Raw genomic sequence first — 23,733 nt, 5'->3', positions numbered from 1 at the left:
TCAGATTATGCTTTCTCCTCGTTTGCCATCTCCTGTCCGTGGACTCCTTAACTGTCAGATCTAAGAGGAAAAAGGACATTTCTCTCCAGCATAGCTCCAGTGAGGTCCAAGGGGGCAAGAAGACACCCCTTAAGACGTTTCTAGAAGACTATTCTATACATTTTCATTATTAAAACACCCGCTACACAACATAAAAGTCATTTTACTTATTTGGTCCTAATTTATCATATCTCAAATGTCTAATATTTTAAAAACTCAGAGTCTCTTAAGAATCAGTCTTGTACCGATCCAGTTTAATGGCACTGGATTTTGGCCAGAATGTTTTAAAATTGAAATTACCCATTCATATAAAAATAACAGTGATTTTTTAAAAGTTTCCTTTATCCTAAATTTCCAGCCTTCCATTTAGTTAAGAAACCATAAACCAGACTATAAGCATGTGTAATTCTAGAGAAGCAGTGGCTTAAGGTTAATAAGGGTTAAAAATGAGACCATAAAGTACTGTATAATCACTTTTTTTAAAAATAAAAACTAAATGAGCTTAAGAAATTATAGATTCTGTTCTTCTGCTGAATCAAAGTTCCAGATGTCACATTGTGCCGCTGTCTCTACCATCTGAACTAAGCAGTGGCTCGCAAAAAGACATGAAATTTAAATATTTAGGGCTTTACATGAACTTTGGGTGACAGTGACATGTTCGTTGCTTGTAACAGATGTACCACTCTATGCAAGATTTTAACAGTGGAGGAGGCTTACTGGGGGTGGGGGTGGGAGGTGGGGAGGGGGAAGAGGTAGATGGAAGTCAAGGGAATATGTGGACATCTCTCTTCCAGTCAATTTTGATGTGAACATAAAAGTGCTCTTAAAAAAGAAAGTCTGCTATTAACTCTAGATTGCTAAAAGAAGCATGATATTTAAAATGTGCAGTGCATTGTAACCTATGGATTCACAAGTAAATGCATCTGAAGAATTATAAAGAAATCATCATCTTGAAGCTTTCAAGAAGTTCATCATTCAGGTCTACCTCTCCTTGATAAAGAAGTTACTTTGGGGTGTGGGGATGGTAGCACTGTGTAGCTTGCTCCAGGATCTTAGATCTCAGATCACAAACTGAACCTGAGCCCAAGACACCGAGAGCACAGTCCTAACCACTGCATGCCAGGGGAACTCCCAGAAGTTACATTTTTTTTTTAATTTACTAATTTAAATTTTTTTTTCTTTTTTTTACATTTTAAACATATATAAAAGACTTCACAATCTGGTAAATATTGCTTGTCCTCTCCCAGCATTTACTACCTAAGGGCAGTATTTAAGGTAACCATGGCTTCCACTCCAAGTGATCCAAAGCCCCTGAGAACCTCTGTTCTTTTATTTTCTAAATCTCTAAATAACACAATGGGATATTTTATCATGTAATAACATGAAACTAGCATAGTTTGTTAAGGTTAACATTTGTGCTCAGTCCTATCTCTTTGTGACCCCAAGGACCATAGCCTGCCAGGCTCCTCTGTCCATGGGATTTTCCAGGCAAGAATACTGGAGTGGCTACTACTTCCTCCTGCAGGAGGAATTCCTGACCCAGGCATCGAACCCACGTCTCCCAAGTCTCCTGCATTGACACGTGGATTCTTTATCACTGAACCACCTGGGAAGTCAGGCGTTATTAACATTTACTTCACATATATCCCTGTCCCCATTTTATCAAGAAATCGGCTCAGAAAACACAGGACTAGCATACATGTGTGAACCTCAGATGGACTCCTTCCAATCTGTTTGAAAAGAAATAGCACCCTTCCCATCCCATACTCCTAACTCCAGACTAAAACAACCCGTTCTGTACTACATAGGATGCTCTGGGCTAGCTTAGTAGCCACACCTCTTCTGTACAAGTGCTGGGAAGGGCTTGGAAAATAATCCCACCCTACTGCTTGTGTTCACTTAGTCTGAACACAGCAACTTTTAAACAACTTCCCTGGGCTTCCCAAGCTCTGTCAAAGGATTTTTGATCGTAAAAGTGATTCCGAATGTGTTCAATTCTAGGAAATGTGCTGTGATTGTCTCCTGGGTGATTCTTGTGTTTTTGATTAGAACATACTTTTACTTATTCCTTCAAATCATCTGTCAGTGGTATATAATTAACACTCCACAAGCTGCAAATGACTGCCCAAATACTGTCTAAGCTTACTGAAGATTTTATTCAAAGTTCATGCTCTCTGGTTTATATTTAATTGCTGATGATGGCACTTGGAGAGAACAAAAGAAGGACGAATAAAAACTATTCTGTTTTATAATCCTAATTACAGAATAGAGGAAATCAGTACTATTGTAAATTTAGTATAGACTGATAATATGAAGACCAGTATGAGAGCAGAAACATAAATCAACTTGTGAATAAACATAATTGAAAATATAAACCATCATAATAAACCATGAATTCTTCAGGTTCCTGGCGCTATATTCAAATGCATCTCTTTTACATTATGAAAGAGAACAAGTAAACTGTGAGGATGAAAGGATGTTTTGCAGGATAGCCTATTTTAGACTTTCTCTTTAACAAGTGCTGGAAAAAAATTTAAATGCTCCAATTTTGTGCTTTTAAGTATGTTATGAGTGTGCATGATTCCAACTTAATAAAACATATTATCACTTCATTCAAGGGAAAGAATTGAGACTTGAATTTCCCCAAGTTATTCTTTTAAAGACTCATTATTTCATTCAGGATTGGTTTCCCTTAGATGCTCAGTGACAATATGAGAGTCGTAGTGAGTTATGGCAGTAATTATCTGGGTCTCCATGTTTCTGAGATCCCAATTCACTACCACAAGAGGTTCTGCATTCTCTTAGACTCTGACTAGTCTGATGTAATTTGACTATGACAGACTGACTTCCTCACAAGCTGGCATCTCTAAAAGTACTCAAGCCTCCTAAGTTTGTATTCTTCTCTCATAATATCCAGTATTGAGTCTTTCTTCTCCAATGAGCATCTGCCAGTCATTTGCTGTGTTTCCAGAAAACCGGCTCCTAAGAAATGCCGTGAGCAGATCATCAGGACACTCTTTCTTCCCCGGTCATGTCCTATTTCATGACACAGTGCTGGGCTGCATGCTTCCTCCAGAGCCAGAACTTCCCTGGGTCAGAGGCCAGCTCAGAATGAAACATCTACAGTCCAACAGGGATGACAGAGGGCTCACCGAGTGAACGGGAAACTACAGGAATATATGGAGAACTGCATTTTACACACACACACAGACACACCTGCAAATATGAATAAACCTTTCATGAAAAACCTACCTACTTCCATGCTTCACAATCTGGTTGCAGTCAAACCGTTTTTCTATTTCCGCTTTTCCAACTCCCATGATTTATTTTTCTTACAAACCACCTCCCAAATTATAACCTTCTCTTGATCACATGGTCCTCAGCACAAATGAGGAGTGCCTTGATCTCTTGGAGGCTGGATCACCATACAAAGTGCAACGACAGCTGTCACTGAGGCAGGCCCTGACCTCCAGCTGTTTCATTCTCTCTAGACCAGCGGTCCCTAAAACTCTGGCCCCGCGGTGGATGGTTTTAGGATGACTCAAGTGCATTACATTTATTGTGCACTTATTTCTATTATTATCCCCGGGGGCCTCCCTGGTGACACAGACAGTACAAAATCTGCCTGCAATGCAGGAGACAGGGGTTTGATCCCTGGGTCAGGAAGATCCCCTGGAGAAGGAAATGGCAACCCACTCCAGTATTCTTGCCTAAAGAAGTCCATGGACAGAAGAGCCTTGCAGGCTACAGTCCATGGGGTCGCAAAGAGTCGGACGCTATTTAGCAACTAACACACACATTTCTATTATTATTACGTCAGTTCCCACTCAGATCATCAGGCATGAGATCCCGGAGACTAGGGACCCCTGCTCTAGACGACAGCAAGAGGAGGTATGTCACCTCATACCCTTCAGGCTCTGGGTAAAAGTCAGTGTCTTCTTCCAATAGAAACGTATTTATGTATAGCACTTAAGCGCTTAAGCGCTTAAGAACACCCCCTCCTTTTCCACCCTCTGTCTATATTTAATATTTCAGAATTGGCCTTCAATAAAGTCTAAATAATAGCAAGTGCCCCCATGGCCTACCATCAAGCGTGTTATTGAGACATCAGCGTTCCCACATGCACTAAAGTGAGATTAAAAATTAATGAACTGCACAAATTATTTTATTATGATACCATATTTTTTATTCTCTCCTAGTGCCTCACAAAGTCCTGTGTACTTCTCCAGAGACTAAAAGTACGACTAGAGTCAAATCTAAAATAGCCTACTTTCCACAGTGGTTATAACCAGAGCTGCACAGTCAAAGTGCCCACCGAGGAAATGATAGCCTTTGTTTTGGTAACTTATTAACTTTCAGTTATTGTCTTATACATCGCTTCTGCATAAAGGGCCTCTTGTGCTATGAAATATGTCCACCATCTAGGTACCTATCTTCTCGCCTATTTATTAGATGGATTAATAAGCAATCATGCAGGCAAATTAAAAGAAGAGAGTTTTCTCACGGACAGTAAAGACCATCCAGACCTAAAGTAAGACTATTTTTCAAAATTGTGATTAAGATGCAACAGAACTCATTCAGTTGCTATCTAAATAACATTCTTACAAGTAAGACACCTGCATGGAAGTACGTCCCAACATTTTATATCCCCACTTTTAACTAACAATAAATAAATTCAAGAAAATGGTTTTTTTGTGTTAAAATGATCTCCATTTGTACTAAACAGTGTATGGTATGTCATTTCTATGGCCAAAAAGTGGGAAGTAGAAAAGTTTTGAATAACTGGCACAGGTGTGAATAACAGTGCGTCCACCAGCAATATATTTGCTTTACTTTTATGATTAAAGTCATTATCCTCGAGATTTCTGGGTTCCTGGGACAAAGACAGAAATAATAATATGCTAATTCAAAGTCAATATATCTCCTATGCAAAACACACATACTTCACACTAATTATAAATGCAACAGGATTTTCTGCATAGGAGTTTTCACAGACACGCCTTTCAACTGTTTCATTTCATCTAACTCTGTTTGCATGGAAATGCCCAGACCAGGGACCAAACTCTCCACGTATTACAGACGTGTGCCCTCCACTATCTACCGTTTTAGGTCCAACATCTTTACGCTGAAATACAAATCCTCACAAGATGTATCCCAACCTTTCTAACTTTTTCACTAATATTCAATTCATATGCATTTTGTGCTCTCCTCAAACCAGATGCTTCTCTGAAAGCACACTTGACACTTTTCAGGTTGTGTGCTAAGTCGCTTCAGTCATGTCAGACTCTTTGTGAGCCTATAGACTGCAGCTTGCTACTCTCCTCTGTCCATGGGATTCTCCAGGCAAGAATACTGGAGTGGGTTGCCATGCCCTCCTTCAAGGTATCTTCCCAACCCAGGGATCGAACGCACGTCTCTTATGTCTCCTACATTGGCAGGCGGGTTCTTTACCGCTAGCACCACCTGGAAGCCCCCTTTTCAAGCTGGTGCCTATCAAAAGCAAGGCCCACGTATAGCACTTATTCTCGTAGGAAACTCTCTCGATATCCCCACCCATGGGTGATGTTGCACCTTAATATTTCATATATTCCTGACTTGTGATACTCAACCTGCTTTTTTTTATTTTTTGTGATAAATATTTTATTTTTTAATGTTATTTTATTTTTGATTGGACTATAGTGGCTCCACAATGTTGTGTTAGCTTCTGCTATACAGGAAAGTGAATCAGCTATATATAAACACCCTCTTTTTTGGATTTCCTTCCCACTTAGGTCACCAGAGAGCACTGAGTCGAGTTCCCTGTGCTTGCAGCAGGTTCTTATTAGTTATCTCTTTTATACACAGTATTGTATATAAGTCAATCCCAATCTTCCAGTCCATTCCACCTCCCCTTCCCACCTTGCTATCCATATATTTGTCCTCCTGTCTGTGTCTCTATTTCTGCTTTGCAAGTTCATCTATACCGTTTTTCTAAATCCCGTATATATGCACAACCTGCTTCTTTTAATTATAGCTTCCTTTGCACAGTTCTTTTCCTCAATATAGTAAACTAGACAAGTTTTGATGATGCCTCACAAGGGCAGGGGAAAACTTTTGGCAGTAAGGACTATGTTCACTATGTTGATTGTAGTGACAGTCCCACAGGTGTGAACAGTTTGAAATCATGCCACATAGAGTTAACAGAACTGGTGACTAACAGAAGAAATTCTTGAGCTTGTCTTAAAGAACAGTGGGTAAGGGATCTGCTTGTTAAAAACTCCTCTACTTCTAACCTGCCTTCACTGACCAAGCTCACCTTAATTATTATTTTTAATTTATTTCACTTAAAAAAAGTTTTGATGATGAGAATAGTCCATCTTCTTTATATTTTATATCCTATTTATACTTTATTTCATATTCCCATATATCTTACACATACCAGGATCTCCATAATCATCCATGTTAATATAGATTTGTATTATATTATTGGACATTCCAGCTCTCTTCCAGTTGTAAGACTCAAAAAGCATGTCTAGACCTTTTCTGTAAAATGTTTCTAAACCAGCTGGCAAGAGGATATATTCTGAAGAGTAACTGGAGACAAGTAATTTTTTTGAGGATTCATAAAAAAATAATAGCCTGAAGTAAATTTCAGACACGAACAGCCTGATCCCTAAAGAAATTAATAAAATAAAAATGAAAACTACATAATAAGAGGTCTAATTGAAGGAACCAGGGATATTTAGCCTGGAGAAAAGGCTTAGGGTGAACATGATCGCTATCTTTAAATAATGATATGATTGGCATGCAAGTCCATGAGCAAACTTGCTCTAGACAGCGGCAGAAGGCTCAACTGATGAACTGAAGTGTCTAAGAGTGGACAGGCCTCCCTGAGAAAGGAAGAGCTGTGTGTACAAAGTGAACGCAGGCAGTCCTTGGTGATTTGTCCTGAGTGATTGCTCCTCATTCGGTTGGGGATTAAATGATGCCTCGGATGGTTTTCTCTAAGCCTGAAATTCAATGAAAAACTTCACACTGCAAAGTGTTCTGTCATCCCTGGACAAATCAATACATCAGACCCTACCCTTAAGGATAATCAGCATAATTCAAATTAAGACACTTTAAAGGATGCCCTAAAAAAAGTCATCACTGCAGTATTACACATGGTATCAGAGTGACAGGAAGAGGCAAAATTACCCACAAAATGCTAAACTAGTACTGAAGATGCAGCTTGTTCACACCTAAGATCTGACCTGTCTAGAAACCAGCGCCAAGAGAGGTTCCTTTGAACAAGGAAGCAGGCCATCTGCATATTCCAAGAGTCTCAGAAATCCAATTCCCCACGCCTAACCCTCTCACTGCCTCACTTTTCAGAAACATTTACATGTCAGACATAAGAACAGTAGTTTGATTTACACAACGATGTGGCATATTGTAAAAATCTTTTATGAAACATAAACTAAAACCAGTTGGCTTAAAGGAGATGTCAACCATTAAATATATTGCTAGACACTGTTTGCTTTTGTAAGAAGGGTTAAAATAATCATAGCAAGCTTCAAAGCCAGGAGAACTTATTTAATTTCAAAACGTCTTCTCTTTGCTTCTCATTGCTCCCATTCTGCATAACGAAATGGAAGAATATAGGAAAAGAAAGACAAATTATCAGGATAATGTCCTCACAATATAAGCTGCTGGGATTACTAGCTAGAATGTACAATTTTTCCAAATCAGTTACTAATGTTAAGCATAACTGTTTTCAGACAACATCAGGTTTGACATTAGTAAATTCTCACCAAACATGGACAAAAATCAACTGATGACAGAATGAATTTGAGTTTATCCATTAAAAATCTAATCTCCACATAGCATCCAGTTATTTGCTATATTCTATACTGCTGGGTGATTTATTTTCAAAGGTCATTTTGAGTACTCTCAGCCACTTGGCCCATTTTAAAAGCTACACTTGATTAAATTTGGGCAACAAGTTCATTGCGAATATCACTGAGGTCATCTGAACAAGTAAACAGACTACAAATTCAAAACCAAATGTCTTTGGATTCCTTTTCTTTTGCGTGACATGGGTATAACTATCTCAAAATTTTGGTACACATGTTCATCTGTGACCTGTCCCAAATTTAGATGCATTAGGGATATTCCACTGAGCTGTGGAGCTGCTGACCATTATCTTTCTGAAAACAATTACATATGCCTGTAATAAATTGCATCAATAGCAGTCAATTATCTCAAGAACACTCTACCAACCCTTGTCACAAATGTATTGCTGTGCATCAGATACTTTTCCCAACAATTGAATTATTCTCGAAACTTAGTATTGCTTCACATCCTAAAAATAGCCACTCCAGTTCTCTTGTGTTACCCTGCTCTGTTCCCAGGAGGTAGGGCAGTGCTATAAACAATGCTTCATTTTTTACAGATGAAGAAACAATGAAATATAACGGAGGTACAGCCACTTGGCCTGAATCATTTTGAAAATCAATAATGAGGCAAGCAATGAACTAGTGGGGTCAGGGTTTACTGTCAGCACTCCTGGTATCCTCTGCAACCCTGGTGTGAGCTCTAATGAGCACATCCTCACAACATGGGCACAAAAGAAATCTGAAATCCTCATTTTAACCCCCCAGATCTCTCTCTCTCCCAACACAGCCTTGACACATGGCAAATACATTGAATGACAAGAAAATTAATTGAATGTTTCCAACCCTGGATTCTTTTTTCCCTCGCTTAGAGAAATGGGGATTGTTCGAAATGGAAGCATCAGGAGAAAAAAAATAACAATAATAAAGTCTGATAACTGTTTCATGGATAAAAGAGAAGCTGAACTTCCCATGACCTGTCCATCAAGTGCCGGGGCCAGCCATTAGGACTGTCCCACGGGGCACCGCTGAGCTGCAAAGACAGATTTCCTCACTAGCTCCAAGTGAAAAGAAAAGCCTCACCCCCAGCGTCTCCATCTTCCCCTGCCTCCCCAGGGCAAGGGTCTTCAGTGGAGAAAAGGCATATCCTCCCTCCTTTCTGCCTAATTCATCCAAGCAGACCCACCAAGAAACGAGTCTTTCTCAAAGCCCACCGCCCTGAGCCATGACCACCTCCACACAACTTTCCTCCTCAGAGCACCCTAACAAAATATGGCCGAAGAAAACTGTTCTGCAGAGAGGAATCCCGCTCCGACACTAAACTTCTCTATCCGACTGCAGGAAGAAAAACCACCTCAAGATGACTCCATCGGTTCCCTTGCTATGAAAACAAACGGGAAGTGCAGAACCCGAGGAGAGGCTGAGTGTGGCTGCAAGAAGTGTTTGTGACTGCTGCGAGGAGAGCTGAGGGAGCTGTTTCCTGGAGGACTTCTTTCAAAAAAAGCTGAAGAAACAGTTAGGGGTGAGCAGACTGACGTGCCCGTGGGAGCAAGATTTCATCCCTCATGTCATTCTGATGACCCCTTTGCTTACAGTGGGCCAAAGATCTGTTCTCACCATGAGGATAGCAAGCTTCTTGAGAATGAAGACTTTAAGCATTCACCAGATATCTACTCTGCACCTACTGTACACCTGGTCTTGTTTCTACCACACTCCTGTGAAAGCAGAAACCATCCTCACCCATTAGAAATTTTATAAGAAAAATCACGTTAAAGGTGAAAAATTCATTTACACAACATTTAAAATACATTTAAAAAATTCATTTAAACAAAATAAAGACAAGATTAAAAAATCCAAATATTATTTGTGGCAATCACTTTAACAAACTGATCAAAGTGTTTTACAATAGTTACGTGTCATTTGTAAACCATTTTTTTTCCCTTCCCATTAAAAAAAAAAATAGCCAGGATGTGATTCTACAAGTATGAAGTGTTGTAATGCTAAAGAGGACTTTTTTAAAAAGCTGCTGCTGCAGCTGCTAAGTCGCTTCAGTCGCATCCGACTCTGTGCGACCCCATAGATAGCAGCCCACCAGGCTCCCCCGTCCCTGGGATTCTCCAGGCAAGAATACTGGAGTAGGTTGCCATCTCCTTCTCCATTTAAAAATCTAGTGCTATAATATTTAGTTATATACAAACAGTATCTCTTCAAAAACTATCTTACTACGAAAAATATTTCTAGCAGCTACCTTACTAGAAATACAAATATATGTGTGTGTGTGTGAAAAGTGAAAATGAAAGTCCCTCAGTCATGTCCAAATCTTTGTGACCCCATGAACAATACAGTCCATGGAATTCTCCAGTCCAGAATACTGGACTCGGTAGCCTTTCCCTTCTCTGAGGGATTGTCCCAACCCAGGGATTAAACTCAGGTCTCCCGCATTGCAGGTTTACCAGCTGAACCACAAGGAAAGCCCAAGAATATTGGAGTGGGTAGCCTATCCCTTCTCCCACAGATCTTCCTGACCCAGGAATTGAACCAGGGTCTTCTGCATTGCAGGTGGATTCTTTACCAACTGAGCTATCAGGGAAGCCATATATATATATATATATATATATATATATATATATATATATATAGGGCATATATATATATATAATGGGATGTTTTCATTACTGATTTAGTAAGATTTTACAAAGTTTCTTTAACTGTTATTTGGGTGGAGTGACTCAATATAAAAGCAGAGATTCCTAAAAACACTAGAAAGTAGTATAATTGCTGAATACACCATAAAAAGTTTCTAAATTAGTCCACTAGAGTATAAGCGCCATGAGGACAGGAATTTTTTTTTTTTTTTTACTATTTTGTTCTCTGATGAATCCCCACTTTTTCCAGAGTAGGTGCCTAATAAATTTTTGCTGAATTAATAAATGTTTGTTTAAAAGTCAGCGGTCTCATAAACACTTTAGCTGGTCTCCTAAGAAAGCCCAAGGCCCCAGGAGTAAACACTGTTTCTCTGGCTCTTGCAATTTACGTAGAAGTTCAAGTTGGGTAATTCTGGCCCCAAAGGCTATTTTTAGATCAAAAACTCAAGAAGGATGATACACAGAGAACCACAGAATTTAGTCCACTTCACTAGTGTAGCACTATCTGAGTTAAAGGAGAAATATCCCAAATTTTAATTGCTATTTCCATTTGTTAACTATGGAGAAACAAGTGTCTTCTGGCATCAGTTCTTAAACCATGTCAATCAAAAGTCTAAGTATTTTATTGTCTTTTCTTTTGATCTAACCCCTTCTTTGGAGAAGACAATGGCAACCCACTCCAGTATTCTTGCCTGGAAAATCCCATGGATGGAGGAGTCTAGGAGGCTGCAGTTCATGGGTTCGCAACAAGTCAGATGAACAACTAACACATGACCCCTTCTTAACAATAATCTTACCTGCTGTGTGTGTGCTCAGTCACTAATTTGTGTCTGACTCTTTGCGACCCCGTGGACTGTAGCCCCCCTAGGCTCCTCTGTTTATGGGATTATTCAGGCAAGAATACTGGAATGGGTTGACACTTCCTCCTCTAGGGTATCTTCCCAACCCAGGGATCAAACCTGTGTCTCCTGTATTGGCAGGAGGATGCTTTACCACTGAGTCACCTGGGAAGCCCCAATCATAGCTACGAGGTATCAGGTGTTTCCTGACTGTTATGGAAAAGGGAATGGCAATCGGCTCCAACATTCTTGCCTGGAGAAACCATAGAGAGAGGAGCCTGGTGGGTCCATGGGGTCTCAAAGAGTTGGACACAACTGAGCGACTAACACTTTCACTTTCACTGACATCAGTGTCCACATTCTAATAAAAATTTCAGAGTGACCCTTAAACAGAGATTATCATTCTCATTTTGCAATCACAAAGAGGTTAGCTGGCCTTCCTAAATTCCCCAAGCTGGTCATGGAACTGGAATTCACCCAGTGCTGAAGTGAAGTGAAATGAAAGTCGCTCAGTCATGTCCGACTCTTTGAGACCCCATGGACTATACAGTCCGTGGAATTCTCCAGGCCAGAATACTGCAGTGGGTAGCTTTTCCCTTCTCCAGGGGATGGGCCCAGCCAGGGATTGAACCCAGGTCTCCCACACTGCAAGTGGATTCTTTACCAGCTGAGCCACAAGGATAGCTGCCCTCAAACCAGGCTCTTAACCCCTAGGCTACCTGGGTATCCCACTGGGAGATGTACATAAATTACTGGAGAGAACAATGTGATAAGAGACAAAATGGTTGATGATTTCTTTAAATTTTTGAAATAATTTTGATGTTCAAACACTAGCTTATACAGTGTGGGACAGTGAAAAGACCAAAGGTTGTTGGAGCCAACGGCCCTGAGTTCAAATCCAGCTTCACCACCAAACTATCAAAGCATCCTTGCAAAACCACTTACCCTTTCTGACTCTCGGTTTCGTTAAGTGTAACCAGGAGGAGAAAGACACCAAATCTTCTCAGGGTTGTTACTGGAGCGTGCCTGCGCTGAAGCCTGCACAGAGTAAGTGCTCTTAAAACCTAAATTCCCTTCCTTCTAACGGATTTGCTAAGTTGGCACCGGGCTGATTTTTTTAAGTGTTTGGTTCATCCTTGTAATACCATAATTACAGAATATAATGACACTGCATTCTCTATAACTACAGAGTACAATTTATAAACTGATAAAATATGAGTTGGAAGAGCCTTTAGAAGCCATCTGTTCCCATCTTTCCCATTTCCAAATCAAGTCCAGAGTTTAAAATGACCCATTTCCAAGTTTCCACAGAAAGTTCATTGCAAAGACACAACTAGACCTTAAGTCCTCTGCCCCGGCTCCCACTAAACCCCCAGTTTTTGCCTCACATTACACATGCATGGCAATGCATGTAATTTTCAGACAATTAAGCAGTATAAAATAACCTCAGTTTAATTGCATCCAATTAACAAACCAAATTAGTGTTTCATATGTACACTATTAAACTAGTTGTCTGGCTTCCAAAAGAAATAAAACACTGTTTCAAATGAATCTCGCATTTTAGTGAACAAAGCTACTTACAATTTAAATTACCTTTCCTATAATCTTCTTTATATGGAATTAGACCTAATCTCCATTTTAAAAGAAAGGACTCTCTGCAACTATCAGGATGAGAATTACTACACTGCATTCTAAGTATCAAATCTTCCTTCTCACTGTACACATATGATTTTCTAAGATTAGCGTGTTTGTGCGCTTGCATGCCCATACACATATGCATGCCTACAGATCCCCAAGCAAATATAAATGAGGGTGTGTCTACATTTACTTATTGCCTAGTTTCAAAAGTCCCATCTCTCTGTTGAGCTTCTGAAATGTAGTGAATCTGCCATAGTGCAAATAATGAGTTTCAGAGAGCTCCTGCTTTCTTTTCCAGAGAAAATAAAACCACCAAATAAATCTGTCAAAGAAGGAAAAAAAAAAAAAAAAACACTGCTTTTCAAGCGCACTGCACTAGGCTATCTGTCCAGTATTGCTGTGAATTAGGTGTAATAGTTATCAATGAAAAAGCAGTATTTTAGGGTTTCCCCCCTGGTGGCTCAGTGGCTAGGAGTCCTCCTGCCAATGCAGGAGACACGGGTTAGATCCCTGGTCCAGGAAGATCCCACATGCTGCAGAGCACCGGAGCCCATGTCCTACGTGCCACAATTACTGAGCTTGTGCTCTAGAGCCCAGGAGCCGCAACTACTGAGGCCCCTGTGCCGCAAATACTGAGCCCTCGCACCCAAGAGCAACGAGAAATGCCAGCTCAATGAGAAGCCCATGCACCATAACTAGAAAGCAGCCCCTACTTACCACAACTAGTGAAAGATCTGTGCAGCAAAGACCCAGTACAGTCAAAAAAATAAATAAAATTTAAAAAGCAGTATTCTAATCAACCATGAAATGAATCATCTATTCATTTCTTAAATACTTAAACCTAAAAACATAAATACCTTGTAATTCTGAGTATAGCCATTTTCATAAGTTGGTCAACTTTAACTATTAGTATTTATGAGTATTTTCTGGAGCAAAAAGTTCTACAGTAGGTTAAAATAATAATGCAGTACTGTATTTAAAATGTAGTTCAAACTGACAATCTGTCATACCTATTGGGCCATTTTTATCAAAATATTTTAATCACTCTCATTACTACTTTACACGGTGCTTTTAAGATGTCCATTAAGAGGATGAAAGAATCATATTGTTAGGCAGTAGTGTCAATCTTTGTTACTTCTCTTTGGAGCATTACAACAATTTTACTGCCTCTCAGCTACCAAGATATCCATCCTATATACCCTTATCATCTTTCTAAAACATATACATCATAGCATCATTTCTCTGCTCAAAAACCTAAGTGAAGTCTGGCTTCAGGAGGGCTATAGAGCCCCACAGATCTGAAACCAATGTATCTTTCCAGGCTCACCTTATTCTTTCTCTTCCATTACTTTAACTCTGCCCCAGGACTCCAGATCAACTTTAACTCTGCCCCAGGACTCCAGATCAAATTATGCTGGGCCTTTCCCTTCCCCTTTTGTTTACTGAAATCCTACCCAATTTTCCAAGGCCCCAATTAAAAATCACATCCTCCCAAAAAAATTTTCAAATCTTCCCTGCTGGGGAAAAAAAAAGTGCCTCCATTCATACACTGCTTTCACTTGTAAGCTTAATAAAATGTACTTAGAAACCATCTGTTTTCTCTAGACTGTAAAATTCTTGCAGTCAGGGATCTTTGTCTTTCTATTTCTCAGTTATTCATTCTGATCTCCAGTATGACTCCACAGACCAAGCTTGGAATACCTACAAATATTGACTCTTTCTACCACTTAAATAAAATTTTTTACATTATATAAATTCTAAAACAGGAAGCAAATTATTAAACGATACAGCTGAAAAAAATGGAATATGAGTCCAAGACTACCTAAAAGAATGTTGTATTTCAAGAACCTCTTTGTCTTCATATTCTCTTGTAAGTACTACACTGACCACTCATCACACAGAAAGCAAAAAAAAAAAAAAGAAAGAAAAAAAATCAGATCCAAATTCCTCCAAACTTTCTGAAGTTTGCAAACATGTAGACAAATTATCTGGGAAAATGAATGTTTTAGTAGCTATTTAGAATCATATAGATCCAGCTCATGAAGAGCTCTAAAGATTAATCGGTTACTTCACACAGTGACCTTGTAAAGACTTTTGAATTTGCAGTTATTCATTAACTGAATCAATGATGCCAGTCAATTTAGTTAACTGGAGCCCCAGACAAGTATATTTTAAGACAAACTATTTATTCCTAAAAAAATAAAAATTATCTGTTAGTTTTCATACAACTAACCCCCTCAAACTGAAGTCAACACATAAAATCACAACAAATTTCCAGGGGAGTAATTTATATGAGGTACTATGAAAAGACACAGGTTATACACAAGCCTTCTCCAGGTTCTAGGCCCTGCCTCTCAAATTCCCTCTCCAATGAAAGTCTCAATGTAGGTCATCATATGCCTGGATTTGTCAAGGACAGTCTCCATTTATGCCAAGAAAGATAATCATTCATGTAGTAAACCTGCCCACATATTCTGAACTCATCTTGCATTACCTCTCCTGTTACCTGCCCTCCGGCCCCACTGGCCTGCTTCTAACTCTTCAAAACACCTCGGCTCATTTGCATTGTTCCTTCATTGAAGGATATTCCCCTCTCCCTATATATCTTTTTCTCCTCTTATTGGTTCTGCAGTCTCAGCTGAAATATCACCTGTTCAGAGAGATCGTCTCCTCACTCCCAGACAGGGGTGACAGACCTCTTGTTACACTTTCCTTTATGTTTCTTCCATAGCACTTGTAACAGACCTAATGATTAGGACCAGTCAGTCCCAACAGATTGCAAGTTTCTTTTCTGATCTGGTTCATCATTATACCTTTGGTATCGAGCACAAGGTTTGACTCCTACTAAATACTTGTTGAATGAATGGATAAGTTGCAACTGATCAAGACAACCAGGGCACCTATCATAATACTCTAAAGAAAAGGCTGGGATTTTAAGTGAGTGATAAGGCAAGACACTGGAGGGCCCTGAATACTTCCTGACTTTACATCCAACCATCTTGTGGCCAAAGGAGCAGGTCAAACCCCACCTGCTTTCTGCCCAGAACTGTCTTCAGGCACACAAACATCACTTTCATTGCTTCTTTCCAAAGCTATAAATTTGGAGTCTAACCCTACATTCATTGTTTCTCTCCAAAGCAAGCACTTTCCTCAAATACATCAAATGGTTAGATTTCAAATTTGTAGCTGTTAGGAAATCTAAAGTTATGGACACTTGTAAGATCACATGTCACAGTTAATACATGTCACATGTCAAGTGATGGGCAATGAAAGTATATGTTAAGATTAGTGGCTCACTATTTGACCCAGAACAATAATGACACAAATTATCAAGCAGTTCTGATTCTATTCTAAATGTAGTTGTTAAAACAGTATAGTCCTAGGTCTATATTAATGCTAGTAACCATGATCCACCTCAGAAACCAAGGTTTTCACAGATCAAGTAAGCTGTGTCCTCCCCTTGTACATAAAGACCTGGTGTTGCTTCACAGCAATAGATGAAATGCTGAAATATTTTTCCAAATTACTTAGAGCCATCTCACAGCTACAAATACTGACCTATAACCTCCCTTTTTATTAACTTTGTCATAAACAGCATACAGAAAAAGCAATGCTTTTGACTGTGATCAATAACCAGGAACAAGTAGAAAATTACATGACTTACACAATTTCCTTCAAATAAGCACAATATTATTTTCATTTTTTCATATTTTCATTTTTCCTCCATCCTCTGTGTTCATCCACAGCTTCAAACATTGAGAAGACTGACTCACTGACTTAAGAAGATTCACTGCAGTTTTACTCAAGATTAATGAAGGCTCTGCCTCTGTGGTTACAGCAAAGCCATACACATAGTCTTATGAAACCTGAAGTCCACTGAGTTGACTTAGCCAACTACCTCTGCTCCTTTCTCTAATATCAGTTAAAAAGGCACAATACTTACATACCAAATTTTAGCCAAAACATGGATTCACAATGAATTAATACATAAATACACTAACCAGAAGCATATCACTGGAAGCTTCAGGTGGAAATTTAAACTGTGAACCATTTCTCCACCTACAGGATCAGTACATAGACCTACAGAGGGTACTGCTGAGGCTGACTATGGACCAAAATGTGAAAATCGTGTTTATCAGACATAGGTGATTAGTTTGATCCACAACCATCCATCCAGTTGATCTTAGCCACTTTCCCCTTATTATAATATTTGCCACATCAGATATCAATATTCCCCATCTTAATGGATTACATTTTCCTCACCAAATAACATTCCTCACCAAATAACATCTTCTATAGGTCTTTAAAACTACTTTTCCTATACTGAAGCGTTCTGATTAATTTCAGCTAAGTACTAATAACTCAAAAATCTAAAACCAGCACAGAAAGAATACATGTTATTTGTAGTTGCTACTGCTGAAATAAACCCTGCTTTTAAAAAAAAACTGGTAAATTCTTAAAGATTTTTCATTTTAGATTGAATCAGCATAAAAGATTCAGCCTGATTTTCTGAATAGTGACAAAGGGCCAAAACCTCAAGCAGACACATGTACCATTATTCCACAAGGAACACCTGCAAACATGTTGTTTCTGTTTTGTTTTCATAGTAACAAGAACATTTATCAACACATCTCATGTAAAAGGAGCCTGATCAATCAAAAGATTTTGCTGGCTAATCTTTCAATGTAGTCAAATAACACGATCTCATTATGTGATAATATACACAGTAAATTCACATTTACGTTCCATGTTTAAGAGACATATGAACATGTTTTATCCACTCTAATGGTACCTTTCCAGAGACTGCTGCAAGGATCTAACCAGTTGAAAATCTTAATTTGTAGCATCATCTTGTAGCTACATCTTAATTTGTAGCATCATTAATTATCATGCCCCAAATTGCACCCAAATTAATTTCACATCGGTTTAATCATAACTGCCCTTATAGAAATAAAAGCAGTCTCTAATAAATCAACCACATAAAATACAATCACCATCACAGAAACATAGATGCCAACAAGCAGATTTTGTTTTATACCTGACCGATGTTCAAAGTAAGAAACTCAGACAATTTTCTAACAGCTTCACCACTGTAATACAACATTTTCCTACATATAAGAAATATACTGCATTTCAAACCTAGTGGTCAAAAGGGGTTATGACACTTGAAGCACACTGTCTTTAAGGAGATACAGGTAAATCCCTTTCACCTCACAATAAAAATGCACAGTTTTCATCTGGTACATTACTTCTTAGTGTTCCACAGGAATTTTGTCTGAATAATGAAAATGATATCCTTTCTACTCAAGTGGAGGGCATTTCTGTCTTGATAAATTATTTGGCCTATATCCTAAAAATCAAGACCAGTCCATTTATTATACAATCTTCTTGGGTAAATTTTTGCTTTGGCACTGTTATACCAAGAAAAAGCACAAGACATTAGCGAATTCTAATATATATGTGCTATATATATGATATATGTAATAAATATTTAAGTACATATAACACATATGTGCAAATATTTTAAACAACTTGATTTCCTCAAAGACAAACAGCACCAAACATTACTATATCACTAGAGAAAACGTTTCTAATAAAGTTAAACTGCTTTTTTCTAGGAGGACAGATCATAGCAAACTTAATTAAAATGGATCTTATTAATATTTCAAGTAATTTCTGGGCTTGATTATGCGCTACAGAAGAAACAACTGTACTGAAGAGAAAAATCAATAGCCCTTGACCAGGGCAATGGGGTATGCTAGAAAAACACCGTTCTCTTGTGCCTTACCCAGGTTTAGCCTTTGGGGGTGGGGGAGAGTACCAATAACAATTTGGAAGTCAACTGAATTATTTTTAACACGGCAAAAAAAGGAAGGAGGAAAATCAGTTCAAATTTTCCATTATAATGAAAGTACCGGAAACAAGCCTTTTTATGTTCATTTTAGGCCCAAGTAACCGTGCAGAGAATAGGGCTTTTGCGATGTCAGTTGCACACTCTGCTTCCTGTGCGAATTCTCAACCATTACAGGTGTCCTAAACCCTCCGGTGAAACCGATCTCCTAGCAAGGGATTCCTGCGGTCCCCGCGAAGCCATCCCTACTGCCCCCTACCCCGCAGAGACGACTGCCCATTGCCTGCAAGCGTCTCCGTTAAGGACCCTCTCTCTTCTCTGCACTCCTGCGGTTAAAGTGCCCACTTCTCCTCGGCGCGGCATGTAAAAGCTTTCCCATTAGAGAGGACTAGCTCCTGCAGTCCTTTCGACTTAGATGCTTTCAAGTCAGAGAGGAGCCACTTGAAGAAAACCCTCCGCCCCCTCTCCTGTCCCCCCCACCGGAGCCGCGTCCCTGAAGGACAACACCAAGGGCCACTTCCTGACCTTCTACCCCTTCGCCCGATTGGGGCTGGGAGGGTGGGGGTCGCATTTTCTCGTGTCCTCTGCTGCACTGGATGTGTTATGTAAGAGGGACAGGACGCGGGAGGCACATGCGTATAAAGCGCACGGATCTGTGATAACAGCTGGGGTGGCAGAGCAGATCTGGAGTCTCCCCCACCAAATACGACAGACACCACACACACACACACACACACACACACACACATCACCCCCCACCCCCCCACCACCCCAGCAGTGTTTTCCTGTCTCACCCCTAGCAGTACCAGACGCACAGAAAGGAAAGGGGGGGGAGGGGTGCAGGGAGGTGAGAGGAGGAGGAGAGCCGCACGTCTGCTTTGATAGCAGCCGGCAGAGCCGCCGCGGCAGAGAGCCCCTCGTTAACCCCCTTCCTGTGGCTGCACCACGTCATGGAACATTCCCGGAACGGGCCAACGTTCCACCCACTTCAGGGAACAGACATAAAGGCGCAGACCCAGCTCCCCACCGCGCACAGCCCAAACACACATGTCCCTCTCCCGGTCCCCGGGCAGACGCACAGACGAACACGCATGCAAGACGCCCCCACCGGTCTCCGCGCGCCCCCGGCCAGCCCGCCGCGCCGGGAGCCGCTCTGCGGCCGGTGCACCCGCGAGGCGAGGGCGCCTCCGCCTGAACCTTCCATCGAGACAGTCCCCTCCTTCCTCGCTTCCTTCCTTCTCTCCTTCCTTCCTTCCTTCCCCGCTGGGGAGGAGAAAGGAGTCGCCGAAATGCCAGCAGCCGGCTCCTCCGCTGCGCTCGCTCGGCCGCAGGCCGGCGGCCCGGCCCTTGCGCCGCCCGCCCCCGGCCCCGACCCACGCCGCGCGGCCCCCTCCCCCGTTACCTGACGACGGGCGGCCGGCGGCCGCGGCAGCCGCAGCGGTGGCCGGGCGGTGCGCGCCGGTGCACGTCCCTCATTAGTAACCAGGCACATTCCTGCCTCCAGCGCTCCCGCGCCGCCCCCTCCCCCCAGGACATTACGCAAAGCAGCCTCCCCTCATCTGCATAGATCCTCGGCCAGGGTATTCCCCGCATTTCCCAACGCGCCGGACCCCCCTCCCGAGGTCTCCCCCATCCCCGCCCCCTCCGACCCTCACCCTCCGGACGCCGGTCCCGAGCCGGGGGCGCGCGCCGGGAGGGGCCAGAGGGGTCCGGCGGCGGCGATTACGGTGTAAAGTGAAACGAGCTCCCAATGCTAAAGGAGGCAGGAAAAAACACCGCGCCGAGGCCACTTACCGAGCCGAGGGACCTAGATTCCCGCCGCTCTGCTCGCCCGAACGGTCGGTCCGCCCTCCACGCACCCCGAGGCTGCACCCAGAACCCCCAAAAGTCGAGACGTGTAGGAATATGGTTAAGAGCCAGGAGACCCTCCAAGTTGCTCCGGGCTCCCGGGAGCCTTAACGTCCAAGACACAACTTGGCCAAGACTTGTGCCACAGTCACCGGAGATGTTTCTGCGGAGACCCTCCTCCGGCGGGCAGAGACAGCGCCCGGCGGCGCCCCGCTCGCCTCCTCTCCACCCCCTCACCTCCAGCCCGCCTCCGGCCGGCCGCCCGCCCCCGGGCCGCTAGCCCCTCGGGCGGCTGTCAGCTCCCGGCCGCCGCCGGGTGACAGGGGCGGGAGGAGGGCGCGACGCGGCGGCCCGAGCCCGAGCGGTCGAGGGGGATCCTCGCAGCAGCAGCAGCAGCAGCAGCGGCGGCCGCTCACCTGGAAAGTCACCGCTGAGAAGAAGGAGGAGGAGGAGGACGGAGAGAAGGAGGAGGAAGAGGAGGGAGAGGAGGAGGGGGAGGAAACCCCCCTGGTGCCCTTGTTCTCGCTGCCGCGGCGGCCGCTCCTCGCCAAGGCTGAGCGTGTCTGGTGGGGGGTGTCTGGTAGCATTTCCTTAAGGACAGAGGGAGGGCGGGTGCGGAGGGAGGGAAGCGATCCCGACCGCCTGCCCAGGCTCCTCTTTCCTTTTATTTATTTTTCTGACACTGTACGGAGATGGGCCCGGGGCAGGGGCCACCGGGCTCGAGAGGGAGCCGCGAGGCCCGGGCCGCAGCCGTCTGCGTGCGGGAGCCGCAGCGGCCGCCTCCCCTCCCGGTCTGTGGACGCACCGGGTTATTCCTGGCAGCGCCTCCCCGAACAGAAGTTACTAGGAGGAGTGCGCGGCCAGGGCGGGCGGGGGGGAGAGGCGGAGAGAGGGAGGGAGGAAGAGGGAGAGACTCAGCCAGCGACGTCATCGGATCCCCCAGCGCGTCCCAGGGAGGGAGGCTGAACCAGAAAAACCAGTCTGGAGCCGGCGAGCGGAGAGGGTTGAGCGGCTCGCGGGGCGACGGGGCCGGGAAGCGACCGCGAGGGCAGGGCCGGGCCCCCGCGCGGCCGCTCCGGGCGGGAAGACCGCGGCCGCGCTCTCGCTCGCTCGGATCGGGGATCTCCCCCGGAGGGCTGGTCTCTACTTGTCAGGCAGAAAAAAAAAACTTGGGCGTCTCTGGGAGCCTGAGAATTTCCTTTAGGGATGTGGAAACCTCCTCTCCCCACCCCCATCTTCCCCATTTCCCAGATGCTGGTTCCCGGTCTCGAACACGCACGGGATTACAGAATAATGAGTATTGTCTTGGACGATTCTGGCCGGTTCCATCCTCTGATCCCTTTCCCTCATCCCGCCTCTGCTACTCACATTTCTGTTATCGGTCAAGAAAAACAAAATCAGACTGTAGCTGCTGGCTGCGTTTCTGGAGCTTTGCAAATGTTTTAGTAGCACTTGCCCCCCCCGCGGAAGCACGAACTTTTCAGGCGCCCGAAATGCCCCAGCTGCCTTCCCTGAGGTCACTCACCAGGGCGCCCTGGGCGCACCCAGTTCGGGGAACGCGGCCCGCCCCGCCGGGGTATTCAAATCGGCTGGGGCAGCGGCGCGGGGAGCAGCTGCCGGCTTCCTGGTGGGCCGAGCTGGGACCTGGGGCGAGCGGCCGCCCCCAGCCTGCCCGAGTCCCTTCCTCGGAAGGGACGCGACTGAAATCACATGCAGCTCGGGGAGAGCCGGACCAGGGGGCGGGGGAATCCCAGGCGAGCAGGCGCCGGGGCGCTGGGCTTCCTCCCCGGCCCGGCGACACCCCGGGGGACACCGGGGCTCCCTCGAGCCGCTAGCCTGCCCGTGTGGACTCGTGTACACCCTCGAGGGGGAGGTTCCCGGGAGGCCGCGGCGGCCGGAGAGCCGCGAGAGGCCGTCGGGCCGGGCGGATGCCCCGAGCGCCTCCTCCGGGTGGTCTCCGGACCCGCCGGGGACCGCGCGCCGCCCCTCCTGGGCGCCCGAGCGGCCGAGCGGAGCCGGGTGCCCGGGCGCCGCGGGCCCCAGCCGCCCTCCCCACCCCGCGGCCGCGCCGCCGCCCTGCCCCGGGCGGAGTAAACAAGAGACGCGCAAGATTTGACCTGGCGCGACCCGGATTTCTGGCCGGGGTTCCCCCTGAGCAGGTGACTCCGTGGGAGGGGTGGAAATTAGTCTCTGGAATTCCGGGCCAAATACATTCACTGTGGTTCTGCTTTTAAGGCAGGTATTTCACCGACAACTGCGGACTGTTTTGCGTCTCAAGTTTCAGATTTCGCGGAAAGGGACCAAATGTCAAGGCATATCAAATATTCCCTTCCCTTTTCATTAAAAGCGAGTGCATTAATAGGACAGCCCCTTTAATGACTGCGAGAATAGCACTGCCGGTTTCGTTTTGGTTTTGTTTTGTTTTCCATTTCGACGTATAATCAGTGTATTTCTGAGGTTCCGGTGCAAGGGCAACAAGCGGCCTTGAAGGCCGCTTCTGGACCGTAAAGCAGTGATACATTTTTTGTCGATATTTTTTTTTAAGGAGAAAAAAACGATTTGAAAAAAGTTTCACTGTATCCTTTGAGAGTGAGCTCATTTAAATTCAGGGCCTACTTCCACTGAAGCGGCTTCTCCTTTCATTGTATAAGTTCTTTAACGTTCTGCCTTTCTTGACTTAACTTGAAGAACTTAATAAAAACTCCCGATCATCATTTTCTCTTAAGTGTGTGCCATTGCATTTTTAGACATCCGTTTAATACACAAAACGTGATTTTGAAAATATTTTTCACTGCCAAACCCACCTGCTACATACTCCCAGAACCCATTTTATTGAATTGCTTAATAAAGAAGATTAAGCAGTTTCTTTAAGAATCCAATTTTCCTTCACACACAAGAGCAGCTGCCCAAGCTCCCAGAAGCTAAGCAAAGGAAAAGTGGCAAGCAGTGTTTTGCTTCACAAGAATAAATGTTAGTTGAAATCTTAAAAGTCTGTTTTAAAGGACTAGATTAAGTGGTAT

The 23,733-nt window shown here is 43.5% G+C and overlaps 2 protein-coding genes across 8 annotated transcripts in view; one reads left to right on the top strand and one right to left on the bottom strand.

Annotated features, from left to right (window-relative positions):
• The window catches only part of HIVEP2 (HIVEP zinc finger 2), a 206,658-nt gene extending 185,387 nt beyond the window's left edge, over positions 1–21,271 (bottom strand). For 2 of the 7 annotated variants that reach the window (XM_065931241.1, XM_065931242.1), the window contains exon 1: positions 20,660–21,071. The gene's annotated coding sequence lies outside the window, so the exon portion shown is untranslated. Of the gene's footprint in view, positions 1–20,267; positions 20,395–20,659; positions 21,072–21,129 lie in introns of those variants that run through there. The other 5 variants (XM_065931245.1, XM_065931239.1, XM_065931240.1 and 2 more) reach the window with 4 other exon arrangements.
• On the top strand, positions 19,913–22,829 carry LOC136164168 (collagen alpha-1(I) chain-like). The gene is made up of 5 exons (XM_065928959.1): positions 19,913–20,316; positions 20,488–20,762; positions 20,862–21,325; positions 21,421–21,862; positions 22,198–22,829. The coding sequence occupies exons 1-5, from the start codon at positions 19,913–19,915 to the stop codon at positions 22,827–22,829; spliced, it is 2,217 nt and encodes a 738-aa protein (XP_065785031.1).
• The last annotated feature ends 904 nt before the right edge of the window (positions 22,830–23,733 follow it).

Source organism: Muntiacus reevesi, chromosome 3, assembly GCF_963930625.1.
Source record: "Muntiacus reevesi chromosome 3, mMunRee1.1, whole genome shotgun sequence".
Classification (NCBI taxonomy): Eukaryota; Metazoa; Chordata; class Mammalia; order Artiodactyla; family Cervidae; genus Muntiacus; species Muntiacus reevesi.
Note: the sequence above shows the minus strand (reverse complement) of the source record. Positions and strands in the feature narration are given on the sequence as shown.